This window comes from Lepidochelys kempii, chromosome 1, assembly GCF_965140285.1.
Source record: "Lepidochelys kempii isolate rLepKem1 chromosome 1, rLepKem1.hap1, whole genome shotgun sequence".
NCBI lineage: Eukaryota > Metazoa > Chordata > Testudines > Cheloniidae > Lepidochelys > Lepidochelys kempii.
In genome coordinates, this window is record NC_136380.1 from 83,291,406 (window position 1) to 83,306,233 (window position 14,828).

General features: G+C 40.9%; 1 protein-coding gene across 3 annotated transcripts in view; it reads right to left on the reverse strand.

Annotated features, from left to right (window-relative positions):
• Positions 1-1,202: 1,202 nt before the first annotated feature.
• The window catches only part of RBM26 (RNA binding motif protein 26), a 115,336-nt gene continuing 101,710 nt past the window's right edge, over positions 1,203-14,828 (reverse strand). The window contains exons 23-27 of one of the 3 annotated variants that reach the window (XM_073347385.2): positions 12,459-13,622; positions 11,362-11,440; positions 10,359-10,446; positions 9,423-9,548; positions 1,203-8,575 (exon numbers count right to left, since the gene is read on the reverse strand). In XM_073347385.2, the coding sequence (XP_073203486.1) occupies positions 13,533-13,622 (90 nt within the window). In that variant the 3' untranslated portion in view covers positions 1,203-8,575; positions 9,423-9,548; positions 10,359-10,446; positions 11,362-11,440; positions 12,459-13,532. Of the gene's footprint in view, positions 8,576-9,422; positions 9,549-10,358; positions 10,447-11,361; positions 11,441-12,458; positions 13,623-14,828 lie in introns of those variants that run through there. The other 2 variants (XM_073347394.2, XM_073347403.2) reach the window with 2 other exon arrangements.

The window sequence follows — 14,828 nt, forward strand, 5'->3', positions numbered from 1 at the left end:
GTCCATTTAGCCATGGGGTGGGGGTGGGGGTGGGGAGATGGTCATGACCCCTATGGACCTATTCTCATGGCCTCCAGGTTGAGAACCCATGGCCCTGGGTATCAGATCCATACAGTAAGTTATCAGGCCAGTAGACAGTCTTACTGCAGTTGAGCACAGAATTTGGGCACTGTGTTACCTTGATTTTATCCTGAACTGGCAAAAATTAAGGCTGCAAGATTTAAAGTATGACCCAACATTCTCCTCGACTGTATGTGCATGAGCAATTTATTCCCAGGATCCTCAACACTGCAATTACTGAACCATGGAGAGTCTAACCTTTGTTCATGGGAGATTATACAGGAAGTTATTTACGTTGCATGAAAGAGGCTCTTAAGTAGGAACACAAACACTACCATAAGGAATCGCAGACACACGTGTTAAAATGGCAAGACCATAAAATGACAAAAATGAAAAAAAAGAAGTGTGGGCAACTGATGAATTGACCTCTGAGAATTCCAGCTGCACTGCACATGACGAATTTTGTTATCTGTGGTGGGTCTTTGGGAGCAACTAGGGCAAAGTCAAAAACTCAAAAACATATCAGTGTAGCGAACAGAAATGCTTTGTAAGCAGAAATAAGAATTACCAGGGAAGCTCCTTATTCTGCCTTCAAAGAGCTACATCATTTTTATCTATTATATTCTCAAGAGGACAGAGATTATACATTAAACATTAAAGCAAAGGATGCATCAGTGTATATGAACACAGGTTATCAGAGAAGTTCAGAAGCAAAAATAGCTAAGAAATCTGTTGAAGTTTCAAATTTTACATGGTTGAGTAGCTTTTGCCTTGCATCATGGAAGTTGCCATCTCACAGAAGAGAGAGAAAAGTGGGCCATAGCTTTTTCCATACATGGCCTCCCTTTTGATCGGTCTACTCATACCCCTATTTTCTATCAAGTTACATTCCACTCGTTACTCTCTTTGCTACCGAAGTTGAGATCACTTTTTGCAGCACAAATTTTATTAGTAGTAATATACTACTGAGACACCCAAACACTGTGCTGGATGCTGTAAAAGAAAGGGGAAAAAAAACAGATAAAACATACTGAAAGTGCCTTACAATATAAACTGGAATACTGAGCACAGTAGTCTGACTAGTTTAAAGACATTAACTAGTCCCTTAAGGAATCTCTGAGCAAAGTTAAACTGTGGGAAAAAAAATCCTTAGTCCTTTTTATATTACAGCTTCTATCCCTGCTATCACTGGTGCAGTTCCACTAGTGGAACATTCATTTTTTGCTGTTGGCTGCCAGAAAGGGCACTGCTTTTATAGAAGTTTGCTGAAGCTGAGTGAAGCCTGGGGGGCATATGGAGAAACACAGAGGCCATGTTTCTAAAATACTGTTAATGCTCAATGAATGTGTACACCAAGCTCCACATACCTGATTTATTTGGATCAAGAGAAATATCATCCCGGTAATACACCAACAATTTCAAGTCCAACAGCAAAAGGTAAGAGAACAGGAACTTAAAGGTGAGATCAGTCATGACTCCTTCAAAGAGATTCTCTGTGCTGTAGATCTAGTCATGTTTTCAAAGGTTCTGAGTCCATGTTGCACGGTACATATTTGGAACTCCAAAAGGTAGAGATCAGTGGAGAACCAGGTTAAATAGAACAGCAACATCTGAATGAATTTATGTCATATTACTGCATAGTGCAACATTCGCAGAAGCGTCACTAGAGTTAAGAAATGGTTACTTAGCGTAACTGTAGTTCTCTCTCTACCACCTCTGTTCAACTGATGGTAACTGATCTTCCAGAGCCTGAATGCAGAGTCCTCAGGCTTACTGGTGGTAGAGGTACTTGAGAAGCCTTCAGCCTCGTGGGTACTGAGTCAGAGAGCAGTGGGTGCTGAGGTGGTAGATCTGGCCTGAGATTGTCTCTGTGGTAAATTCTCTACCCAAGGGATTTGAAGCCCGTTTCCTAGAGTGTTTTTGAGAGGATTCCATTGATTTCATCTTTGAAGCTATAGAGAAGTGTTTTGCCAAGGAAGTTGACATGGTCAACCTAGCAAGGGGCCGTTGTGCACGAGGGAGGTCTCTGGGTCAGAAGTTGGTCAGAGCAAACTCTCCATCTTAAGTAGAAGCGGTTTCAGTTCTTGGTTCTTTCTGGCTCTCGACTTTCATTTAAGGCAGAAATTAGACTTCTGAGGGACATGTGATTCCCCAAGAGACTATAAAGTGGGAATGTCCCTCACTGACCGGGATAGCCTCTTGGCATGAAAGACAACCTTTAAATCTGCTTTCAATTCCCCTGAAGGGAATAAATTAAAAAAAAAAATAGATGGATGGGCAACAGCTAGTATCCTAATAAGAAAAAAAATTTTTAGATTTTGCTGTACTTTTGTTCATAAACTAAAGAAACAAAAGGATTACTACCACCAACTAATGGAAACTCTAGGAACTAACCCTATCACGAACAAGAGGAAAAAAATATAGCTGATGTAATCTCAACTTGGGCGCTGTTCAAGCTCTGTCTCAGGCTGGGGCAGTTGAGAAAGAACAAACAGTAGTTCATCCATGCAGTGTTATATAGCCCTGGTGAAGGGCACAAGATGGGTAGAGCACATGCGTGGGCCAAATGGACAGTGCTATCTAAAATCTCCAATCTGAGGAGCACAGGATGCAAACGCACCTAGAGTGGAGCACCCATAGGGACACTACTCGAAGAAGAATCATAGTAATAGTAAGTAACTGTGGTTTCTTCTTTTTCGAGTAGATGCAACCATGTATTCCACATAGGTGACGCACAAGCAGTACCCACCCCAGGAAGCAGGGCTTAGAGTCTAACCAACCAAGGATTGCAGGACCATCCTACCAAAATTTGAATCCGCTCTGGCAGATATAGTAATGGCATAGCGGTTTGTAATGTATGGATGGCCGGCCACGTAGCAGCCCTGCAAATGTTCAATATTGAGACGCCACTGAAGAACGCTATTGACAGTGCTTGCATTCTCATAGAATGAGCTCGCACCTGATGAGGTGTAGCCAAGTGATTTCATATACAGTCTTGATACAGAATGTTATCCATTTTAGAGATCTGAGAAGAGACCACTTGTGCCTTCATGTGATCTGCATATGACAAAAAAAAGGCAAGGCAAAGCATGCAACAGTTTAATCCCGTCCAGATAAAAGGCTAGAGATCACCAGCACTGCCTCAACCATGCCAGGGCAATGATAATGAGCTCGACCCGATACACCTTCAGCTTGACCAACAACCTGTGGGATGATAGGGTTTGGGGGGAAAGCATACAGGACAGCCAACTGCCAGCTAAGGTGGAAAGTGACAGACAGGAAACCCAGACTCAGGCCCCCCTTGAGAGCAGAACGGATGACATTTCTCGCTGTTCCTTGGAGCAAACCAGTCGATCGTCGGAATGCCCCAAGATGACCCAGAGGACACTTGGCTTCAGGGACCACTTATGACACAGGAGAAAGTTCCTGCTGAGATGGTCCATAAGATGATTCTGTACCCCAAGCAAGTGATCAGTTACCAGAGTGATACTTTCCTCAATGTAGAACTGTCACAACCTGATTGCCTCTTGGCAGAGCACCCTGTAGTATGCTCTCCTTTGCCTGTTCATAATACATCATGGTGATATTGATGGTAAGTATGTGAACCACTGAGCCCAATATGGTCCAGAGAAATATGACAGGCATTGTGGATGCCCTGAAGCTCCAGCATGTTGATATGCAGTGAGGCCTCCTGTTCTGACCATGACCCTGAACTTTCAGCAACCCCAGGTGTGCTCTCCAGCCCATCAAGGAGGCATTGGTGACAACAGACCTAGTTGGTAAGGGCTGGACGAAAATAGGTGTCCTTAAGGCCCAGAACAGCAAAACAGTCATTTTGAGGCAATGTTGGGAGGACAGTCAGAATCTCATGTATCTGATATATTTGTTGAGGCCGTGAAGGTCAAAAGTTGGTCTTATACTTCCCTTGGATTTGGGCACCAGAAAATACCAGGAATAGAAGCTGTGACCCTGGTGTTCCAGCAGAACCTCCTCCACTGCTCCCAAAGCCAGTAGAGAGCAGACCTGCTTGAAGAGAAGTATCTCATGAGCGGGGTCCCTGAAGAGGGACAGGGAGGGAAGGAAAGGAACTGGATGGCATAGCCCAATCTGATGGTGTTTAGGACCTAGCTGTCCGTGGAGACTGAGACCCAAGCACTGTGAAAGCAAGCAAGCCAGCCTGTCCCCAAACAGAGGGGATGGGGAAAAAAGGAGCCACGACTAGACCACTGCTCTGGATCAGGGAGTCAAAATGGGCACTTGGGGAGTGCCGGTGGGGAAAGCATGTCAATTGGCCAAACCCTGTACCCAAATGCCTCTTCAGCTGGGACCTATGCACCTTTCTGGGATAGTCCCATTGTCTTGAGGGAGGGAAATGCTGCCCAAATACCATAATGCTGCTGCTGACCACTATAGGGGCATCTCTGCACTCCTGGCATGGACACATCTAAGGACTGTAGGGTAGCCCTAGAATCCCTGAAGGAATGCAGAGTCCTATCTATCTTGTCCAAAAAAGCATTCAGACATCAAAGGGCAAATACTATCTATTTTGCTGCACATCAGGAGCAATACTCAAATTTTGCAGCCAGGATGCCCTTCTCTTGGTCATTGCTGAGGCCATCATTCTGGCCAAAGTATACACGATGTCCAGCGTAGACTGCAATGACGTTAGCCACCAAGCAGCAATTGGCGATAACCATCCGATATTCCTCCCTCAAGGTTTTGGACAGCTGGTCTGCAAAGTTAGACACTGCTGTCCAGTTCACAAAGCTGTATTTGGATAGCAATGCCTGGTTATTTACAATCTGCATCTGAAAAGAAGAGGTGGTGTACATCTTCTTACCTATCAGGTCCATCTGTTTAGAGGCTTTATACTAAGAAGTTGACTTAAATTTTCATTGCTGGGCTCTATTGTTCACCATTATTACAGTCAGGGAATCTGGGGTTGGGTGCACCAGAACGAAGTAGTGTTTCTCCAACTGCTTCACAGTAAATGGTATTGAAGCCAGCACGCTCCACAGAACCTTAGCAGGCTCTAGGAGCATATTGTTAATAGGGAGGACGACTCTTCCAGGACAGATGGCTGCAGGATACCCAATAATGTACGGGTATTGTCCTGCAGGAACTCCACTTGAATACTCAGGGAAGCAGTCACATGCTGCAAATGGTCTTCATATGCCTTGAAATCCTCCTGTACGGAAGGAGAGGAAGAGCCAGCCATTGCAGAATTGTCTAGGGATGAAGACAAAGCTGTTAACTGTGCCTGAGCTGGATCCTGGTCCAGGACTGACAGATCTGGACAGGAAGACTCTGAAGACTCGATGAGGGAAGGTTTAGCAGTGCCTGGGCCTGCAGCAAATTGACAGACACAGACCTGCTCGGAGATCTCGCCTTAGAGCAAGATGAGGAGTGGGACTTCCACAACCAAGGAGTGTCCCCTGGATGCCATGGAGATCACTAGTAGTGGCCATTAGGCACTGGGCCAGGGACCCCTGTCCCAAATGCTAGACGACTGTCAATGCTGGTACTCACAGAGCTCCATGAATAGCCCTCAATGTGGGTCAGGTGACGGAGAGCAGAAGGAGGAAGATCCCAACCTGGACACCAAGGAATCCGATGCTTCAGAGGATAAAGAGTGGAGCCAGCTCTGCGGGTATGAGCAACTGGTCTGCCTCATCCATAGCCTAGAATGGAGAGATCCGGCACTGATGGTGGAACTGGTACTCCCGGCACCAAGTACACAACCATTGTTTCTGGTGCCAGAAGCAGTTGACCCCGAAATCAGCAGAGGTACTGACGTGACTTGATGTCAAAATGGTAGGTGGTAAGTGCTGTCACAGTAACATCAGCAGCACGAACAGCAGGGTGCTGAGGAAGTTCCTGGTGCTAAGGTGGTCCTTTGGGCCTGGCATCGGCATCACTTTCACTGACTGGAAGGGAAACACTGGTGTGCAGTGCTGACAGACCCACTGGTTCAACAGTCCATCCAGACAATGGCGCTACAAATGACACCGCCCTGGAAAACTCCTGGGCCCAGGGAGGGGTTAGGACATAAAAGCAGAGTACCATTGCTTCCTGATACACTGCTAGCACAGAAACAGCCAGTGCTGGCATGGCCCTCGTTGGTACGGGACTGAACGGACACCCCAGAGCCGGAACCAGAGACCACATTGATGGAGATTTCCCTTATATCAGTAGCCTGGCTCGTTGTTCCTTCTGTGTGGTTTATATAAATACTTTGCACAAAGCAATCATTGTATATGTGACCTCTCAGTCCTCATCCTCAAAAGAAACCTGCACACCTTCAAAAGATGAGCCAGGGAGCCTAAATTCATAACTTTGCTAGCCACCAAAAATCAGGGACTGAATAAAGACGCTGGATTTATGGTTTATTACAATCTATAATCTCCTTTCCCAGCCTTCCCCGCAATCTTTTTCTCCTCTCCCCCCTATGACTGGAGAGATGTTAACTGGCCACTTCACCTGGAATGATCCCTTGAAATGTGTGTTAATTACTTAGCTGAACAATCTGTTCCACCTTGTATATAGCTGTGGTTCTGAGCACATTCCCCAGAGCTGATGAAGAGCTCTGTGTAAACTCAAAAGCTTGTCTCTCTCACCAACAGAAGTTGGTCCAATGAAAGTTATCACCTCATCCACTTTGATTCTTTAATATCCTGAGACCACCAGGGCTACAACAAAACTGCACAGACAGACAGATCGTACTTCTGGTTGGGATGTGACTTTTAGTTCTGTACTCACTGCATATGTATCTACTCCAGGGTGGGCTTACAGCTGATTAAATAATTAGTTTACAAAAAGCCTTGACTAACTGGAGGCAATTGCCTAGCCTATTATCTTACTGCAGTTTTCATCATGGTCTCTTCAGAAAAAGACAAATTCATTTACAGAAAGGAAGAGGGTAAGTGTCCTGCAAGATGGGAATATTTCTCAATCTTATCCCGATTTAAATATGTGGGGCCACATTTGATCACTGGTGTTTAAATAGAAGCAGATGTAACCAGTGTCCATTCACAAAAATAGAATTTCTGTTTCCCTGGTAGCAACGGACACTATCTTCTGCAAGAACTGCAAATATTAGTATGAGCAGGAATAGCTTGAAATGACAGCATATTACTTCCAATTTTTGGCAGTTTCACTTGTGTACCTATAGTGCCCTCTAGCATTCAAATGAGAAAACACTGTGCCTTATCCGAGCCTTAATAAAAAAAAAGTTTCACAACCTCAGAGGAAGGAAACTTGAAAATGTTTTGAAAGGACATTCTTCCCATGTTAAAAACAGGGTGCTGTAATGGAAATACTTTCCCAGCTTTTATACAGCACTGTCCTGCAGAGTTTAGAAGCTCTGCAGGATGAATTCTTGTGCCCTTAAGGCATTTCTGCACTTTTCTACACCCCACTTATAGCAAATGTGAATTAAGATGATGCATTCTCTTGGCACGAGACTATGGACTTTTACATGCAATCCAAATGGACTGCATATCAAGATACATATTTGTCAAATGTCTTCTATTTCCACACACAGAAAACAGAATTTGGCTCAAATATTTTTTATTAAATAGAATTCTATATAAACTGAAGAATAATTTGTGGTCTTTAGTGAGATAAGACAAGTTTCATAGATTGTAGAGAGCAAATTTTTGTACAGAGAGAAGTCTTAGTTTGCCTCAGAGAAAAGAGACCTTCCACTTAGCTGAAGATTAGGAAAACATTTTGGAGAAATCTCACAGCACTTCCTTCTTCCTTTACAGTTCGAAGGGCACTATGGAAGTCTATGAAAAGCATAAGTCACCATGTACTGATAAAACAGAGGAACTGCTTTGATGCCCATCCAAGACCTGAAAAGAACCAGCATCCAAATGATTGAATATTACATGTGAAATCCACTTCAAAGTGAGTTGTTAAAGATAGTCCTACCATTGCTTATCAAGAGGGGCAATACCTCTAGTTTAATGTCCTCCTTTTTCTTAATAGATTTGGTGAAATAAACAGATCTACTTTTTATAATAAAATTAATTGCTGACAAGCTTCCAACAAAAATTCACATGTGAGTCAGCAACCTACAACAGAGGGGTGGTCTGAGGATTAGTCTTTGTAAAATGGATTGAATAAATGAAGTATTATTAGCGACTTCATGAGAAACATTTTTTCAATATATGTTCCAAAAAAGGCTGAAGAATGAGGGAAATTGCTGCAATAGATACTTCCTTCTTAAAAGAGAAATCATGTCTGAAGAATGACTTCCTCAATTTTGTCTCTCCCCATCTGCTGATAGGAAAGGGTAATATACTGTTCATACACCTGTGCAGCTAATCTTGCACAACCTTGGTCAGAGAAAGGCAAAAAGCTGAATTACTCTATTGGAGTACGGTGGAAGTCAGGAACATGTGACCACGTCAGTAACAAAGTAATACAGGATGAGGTAATATGCAGTTCCAAAGACATCAATAGGCTCTCAGCAGTACAAGACCACTGGAAAAATGAAATCCTGACTCATCTGAACAAAGAAAAGAAAAAAATTCAGTATTAACATTCAAATAACTTCTTATTATCTAATAAATGCTAAAAGCTCAGACAGCATGAATTTCAAAGCAATTATCTATTGGGAAAAATATACAAAGATAAATGACTTGCAAAATGTTTGCTTGACAATTAGGTCTAAATGATTAAAGTGAAATTTATAAATGCAAAATCCATGATACTTGGTGGATACAAATTCAAAATGTGGTTAAAAATAAAATGAAGGATGCAGAAAAAGACATTAAGGATAAAAGCTGAAAAATTATCTATAATACTTATATAGCACCAATAAACATAGTTTCCAGGCAGCAATCCTGCTGAGCATATTAAAAATCCTATGAAGATACATGCATAAGCCATACCAGGGGTTCACAATGCTTAAAGAGCTAATTTCCACAAAGAATCAGATAATCAGTTTGATTTTTCAAAGAAAAGCTAGTAAACCATATTGATCTTGAAATTTGTTCTGAAGAACTACAAAAAGAAATCTTTTTTCTTTGTCTTAATAAAATAGCTGCATGTGAAGATGATAATGGAGATGCTACAGCAGCAGCACACTTGCTGTAAAAATCAACATCATTCCAACTCAAGAAACAGAAGGCTAAATATCAACCAAAATTAGGGTAATGATCTCTAAATTAACTCCTGTATTTTCTGAAGAAACTTCAAATTCCTGTGCTATTTATTCCATTTGTTTTAACCACAGTAATTTAACTGGTTAACAAGAGTAACCTAGGATCTGCTGTACTGGGTTACATCTAATATGCTGCCTTCTCCAGTGGCCAGTAGCTGATGGTGGAAGGTGGAAAAAAAAATCAATGCACCTGGACAATTCAGTAATACATCAAATGAGGTGTACTGATGGAAACTTATGCCAGTTCCTGCGATCACTTTGTGGCCGAAGCGGGAGAAAATCTGAAAATCCCAGTCAATGATATCAAGTGAGCTAACTATAAAGAAAACAAAAGCAAATTAACAAGAGGTTTTGGAATAATTTTTATTAGATCCTTAGTGGGATTAAAAGGATCAGGGAACTGGTAATAAACTGTGTGACATTTCACTTCCAGGTCATTGATTCACATCAGGGCCATATCAGTGGAGAATGAAAATTCTTTGTATCTGATGGCTTTTTGACGTGCTTTGCCTCGTGGACAAATATCCATGTTACAAAACCAACAACACAACTGACTAGAGGAGCATTATTGTTTGCAACCAGAGCAAAGATGCAAAAGGCCAATCTATGAAGATTAAGCTACCACTTCACCTTTAGAAGTGGGTCCTTCACAACAAGGTTAAGATATATTAGCAGATCTGTACAAAGAGGCTTCCTCTGATGTAGCTCATGCTGTACATACAAGATCTTAGAGGATAAATATGTTCATTAAACATTAAAATGTTTAAATACTGAAAAGATTTCAAAAGGTCATTCTTCAACATCAACTATGTTTTCTCCCCGATGCTTTAAACCAAGTTTTCACTTGTTAATTTTACTCCCCTTCTGTGACTCAATTTTTATAACCCTGGCTTTAAGAGCTATTTAAAAGAAACTCTCACTGGAGGTCTTTTGTACATGGCTTGTGAGACAAAGACAAGTTACAATTTCTTGGATTTTCTCTTCCTGCTAGGAAACCTATTGAAGTTGTGGGGTATTTTCTTTTAAATCAACGTTTTCAATGAGTTATAGCTTTGTATTTTTCTGTCTTAAGTCCTTCGTCATTGAACATCTAACAAAAGAGCACCTTAAAGAAAGAAAAATTTACCTTTTTCCTTAGAAGTTGGGAAAAGCTTTCTGGAAAAAACAAGGTAACCTTTCTCGGTGTTTCAGATTAGCAAAATTCATTTGCAGAACTGTTGGATACAAAACAGAGCAATTTAGCTAAGCACACGTGCATACATGAGCAGAATCACATTCAGGAGGATCAACTCATAGGGGAATGAAAGTTGTGAGATGTATGGCTTGTTAGATAAAAACAGAAGGATGCTCCACCAGAGAGAGACTTCAAGTGATGACTCTTTCAACAGTATTCAGACGGTGTGAAAGGAAAGGACAAAGAGGACACTGGTGCTAGGCAACAGGAAGGAACCAGAAGGATGGCAGACATACACAGCATGTCGGTTGGAGCAAACCATAAGGTGTCAAAAAGCAAAAAGGGCAGCTTGAAAATGGTTTAGAAATAAATGGGAAACTAGTTTAGATTGTGAAAGGGTCTATATTCTTTTATGCTGCACAGAACTCAATCATTACTATTATAACTGGGGGGGGGTCTCTGGGCACTGAACACAAACAGTGGCACACTGGTTGCAGGATGAAATGGCTGTGCTTCTTTCTTTAATGTGTGAGAAAGTGAGCTGAAGCATTGTGACTCTGGTATCCTTCAGTAACTGGAAGAGATACGACAAACAGACAGAGTACAAAATATACTACAGCAACAATTTTTTCATTTTCACCCTAATTTTGGAGGCACATAATCCTAAATTTTTCATAGGATGACCACAGGGATCAACAGGAAATGGAATCTCACACAGCTGTGTCACTAGTTTGAAGTCAGTCCAACTGAGCAACCACCAAAAGTTGCGACCATTTGATATCTAGGTGAAGTGACCTAGTTTCAGCTTCTTTGGACATGGACCCACATAAAAACCTACACCCTAACAAGTGTCACTAACTTTCACTTAATCTGGAAGTCAGTGAAGAGGAAGATTATATCATCACAGAACAAACTACTCAGTCTAGGGAGCATGCACAGTCCTCATCTGCAGTACCTGATATGTGGAAAAACACAAAACTTCAGTCTCCAACATTTCAGTCTGGCAACCTTCAAACTGGCACCCTTCAGAAGTACTAAATAATTAAAAAATAAAAGTTGAAAAGTTTTTATTTATTCAATGAACCAGAATAGCTCATCTAGAACACTGGAGAAATAGGATCTAAAATTAATTTATTTTGCCTGAAATTCAGTGTAAAAAAGTCAATTTCCCTAATAAACAGTTCAAGTCCCTATGATAAACACTAGAAGTTGCCATACAAGCAGACAATTGTGAAATTTCAATATAAAACTAAGCTCTATACAAAAACAGAGCACATTTTTGCAACAAGGTGTGAGCACACACAGAGAGAAAGAGAGCACACATACATAAACTGCAAAAGAACTGGGATTCAGGTCTACAGAACTAACACGAGAAAAACCTCATACCACAGATTTAGAAAGCTGAGGGACACTATAACCTCAGGGATGATACTACTTCCATTTCCCTTCATCTCTTATCTTACGAATAAAAAGCCTGCCAGCAGAGTAATGATGTTCCAAGCAAAGACTTAAGGGGTGGCGGTAATTTGCTCCCAAATAAATGAAGAGTGCACAGTGAAAAATATTACGAGATCCAACTACCACCTCTGCTCCTGTCTGATGAGAGGTGTATTGGATTTATATTACATTTATTTGTGGGTTAGGGGATACACCAGGCTCCAACAGCTGATATGCCTACAAAAGACCTGAGGAGGAGACAGAATGCTACTTCAAGGGATATGAAACACTTTCTTTTGGGCATAGGAGTTTCCATATTTCTACAGGGCTAAGTCTTAGGGTTTTTTCCCTGCTAAGAAGAGAACCACCACAAACCTAGGAAACCAATGCAGAACATAGTTTCCTGTGAAAAAGTGCATATTTAGTATTTTTGCAAGCTCACAGTTCGATTAGCATTTCCCACATTTATACATGTTTAGAACTAAATGAACAGACCATAGTATGGACTGATCATTTTGCCAAATGTAGCTTTAAAATGGAAAAAAAAAATCTTTGCAAGGACAAAGGAGATATATTAATATATAGGCTCGAAGTTCTTAAGACTATAATACCTACCATTCACTTTTCTTAATATATTCTTCTGTTACGTTTCTTTAGTGCATATATCTTCGTGGGATCACGTTTTCTTCTATAGGTCCACAGTATATGCATACAAATGCTCTTCTTATTCATTAAATGTTATTCTATTTGAAGCAGTTTTGATTTAAATTACGTTATGAGTTTTAAAATATGTTTCCAAGGCTTTTATGCAGCAAAACCATACACTAAAATACAATTGTATATCACCTAAAAATGAGACTTCACAGTTCAAGTTATCAGTTTTTTATATATTCAGTATGACACTGATGTAAAAAAAAAAAAAAGACAGTGATTATAGCTCCTTTTGTGAGTATGGGGGTGGGGGGGTCACCATTTGGAATGGTCTTTTTTCTTTCCTTTTTTATTTTTTTCCATTTTCAAGGACCATTGTCTTAGCTTTTTTGGTTATTGCTTTTTTTCTTTTTTTTTTCTTTTTTTTTTTTAAGACCATTCCATTTCTTTATTTTTTTAAACATCTTAAAGTCATAAGGACTTATATGCAAAGCAGTCATACACTGTATCATTAAAACCCATACGTAAAATACGTACACAAATCCAACAAAAGGCTAGTACATAGTAAAGCCTAAGCATACTACTATGCAATATTATGAATACATAACTTTAGAGACTTCAGTTTAGTACTGTTATCTATTCATTTCTGAAAACATTCACAAAGATTTTAAATGCAAATTTTCATTCCATATCTGGAATAGAACAAAAATTATCTATGTTATAACAACTCTTGGTCTTTTTTTTTTTTTGACCAATTCATTAAATTACAAAGAATCCAAAGAATTCTCTAACTTTCAGGAGAAGTATGTAATAAAAACATTGCATATGTTCCTAATAAGATGTCTTTAGCAATCATTTACTGAAACTCAAACATGAATCTGGCAAAATACAGGATTGATCAGCTGCTTTTTAGTCTATTTCTGAAATCCAACTTCATCACATTTACCAAAAAACTTTTTAGTACAAACAAGCAAAAGTACATTAGGTAATACTAATGCAATGTAGGTACACTTCCAGCACTTTCTCTGATCAGTTGAATCATCTTCTCCATGAACGAGATTCATTATCCTCTTCCTCTTCATCATCATCTTGAAGCAATGAATCATCCACCAAGGATTCTTCCTGAAACTTCAAAAGAAAAATGTTAGGCTCCATTTCAGAAAAGTCAGAGAATGTAAAAGATCAAAACAAAAAGTAGACTTCTGCTACACAGACTTAAATGAGGAGAAAGATATGTGGACATTCCCTTTTATACGTGAAACAGAAAATGAAAGTTACTTCTAATCTGAGTTCTTCAAGATTGACTTCATATTCACACTTATGGTACTGTACCACTTGGTGGCACCAAACGGTAGAACCTTTTGATACAGTATCCCGCAGTATTCTTCCCAACAAGTTAAAGAAGTATGGGCTGGATGAATGGACTATAAGGTGGATAGAAAGCTGGCTAGATCATCGGGCTCAACGGGTAGTGATCAATGGCTCCATGACTAGTTGGCAGCAGGTATCACGCGGAGTGCCTCAAGAGTCAGTTCTTGGGCCGATTTTGTTCAATATCTTCATTAACGATCTGCAGGATGGCGTGGATTGCACCCTCAGCAAGTTTGCAGATGACACTAAACTGGGAGGAGTGGTAGATACACTGGAGAGTAGGGATAAGATACAGAGGGACCTAGACAAATTAGAGGATTGGGCCAAAAGAAATCTGATGAGGTTCAACAAGGATAAGTGCAGAGTCCTGCACTTAGGACAGAAGAATCCCATGCACCGCTACAGACTAGGGACCGAGCGGCTAGGCAGCACTTCTGCAGAAAAGGACCTAAGGTTACAGTGGATGAGAAGCTGGATGTGAGTCAACAGCTTGCCCTTGTTGCCAAGAAGGCCAATGGCATTTTGGGATGTATAAGTAGGGGCATTGCCAGCAGATCGAGGGACGTGATCATTCCCCTCTATTAGGCATTGGTGAGGCCTCATCTGGAATACTGTGTCCCATTTTGGTCTCCACACTACAAGAAGGATGTGAAAAAATTGGAAAACGTCCAGCAGAGGGCAACAAAAATGATTAGGGGGCTGGAGCACATGACTTATGAGGAGAAGCTGAGGGAACTGGGATTGTTTAGTCTGCGGAAGAGAAGAATGAGGGGGAATTGAAAGCTGCTTTCAACTACTTGAAAGGGGGTTCCAAAGAGGATGGATCTAGACTATTCTCAGTGGTACCAGATGACAGAACAAGGAGTAATGGTGTCAAGTTGCAGTGGGGGAGGTTTAGGTTGGATATTAGGAAAAAGTTTTTCACTAGGAGGATGGTGAAGCACTGGAATGGGTTACCTAAGG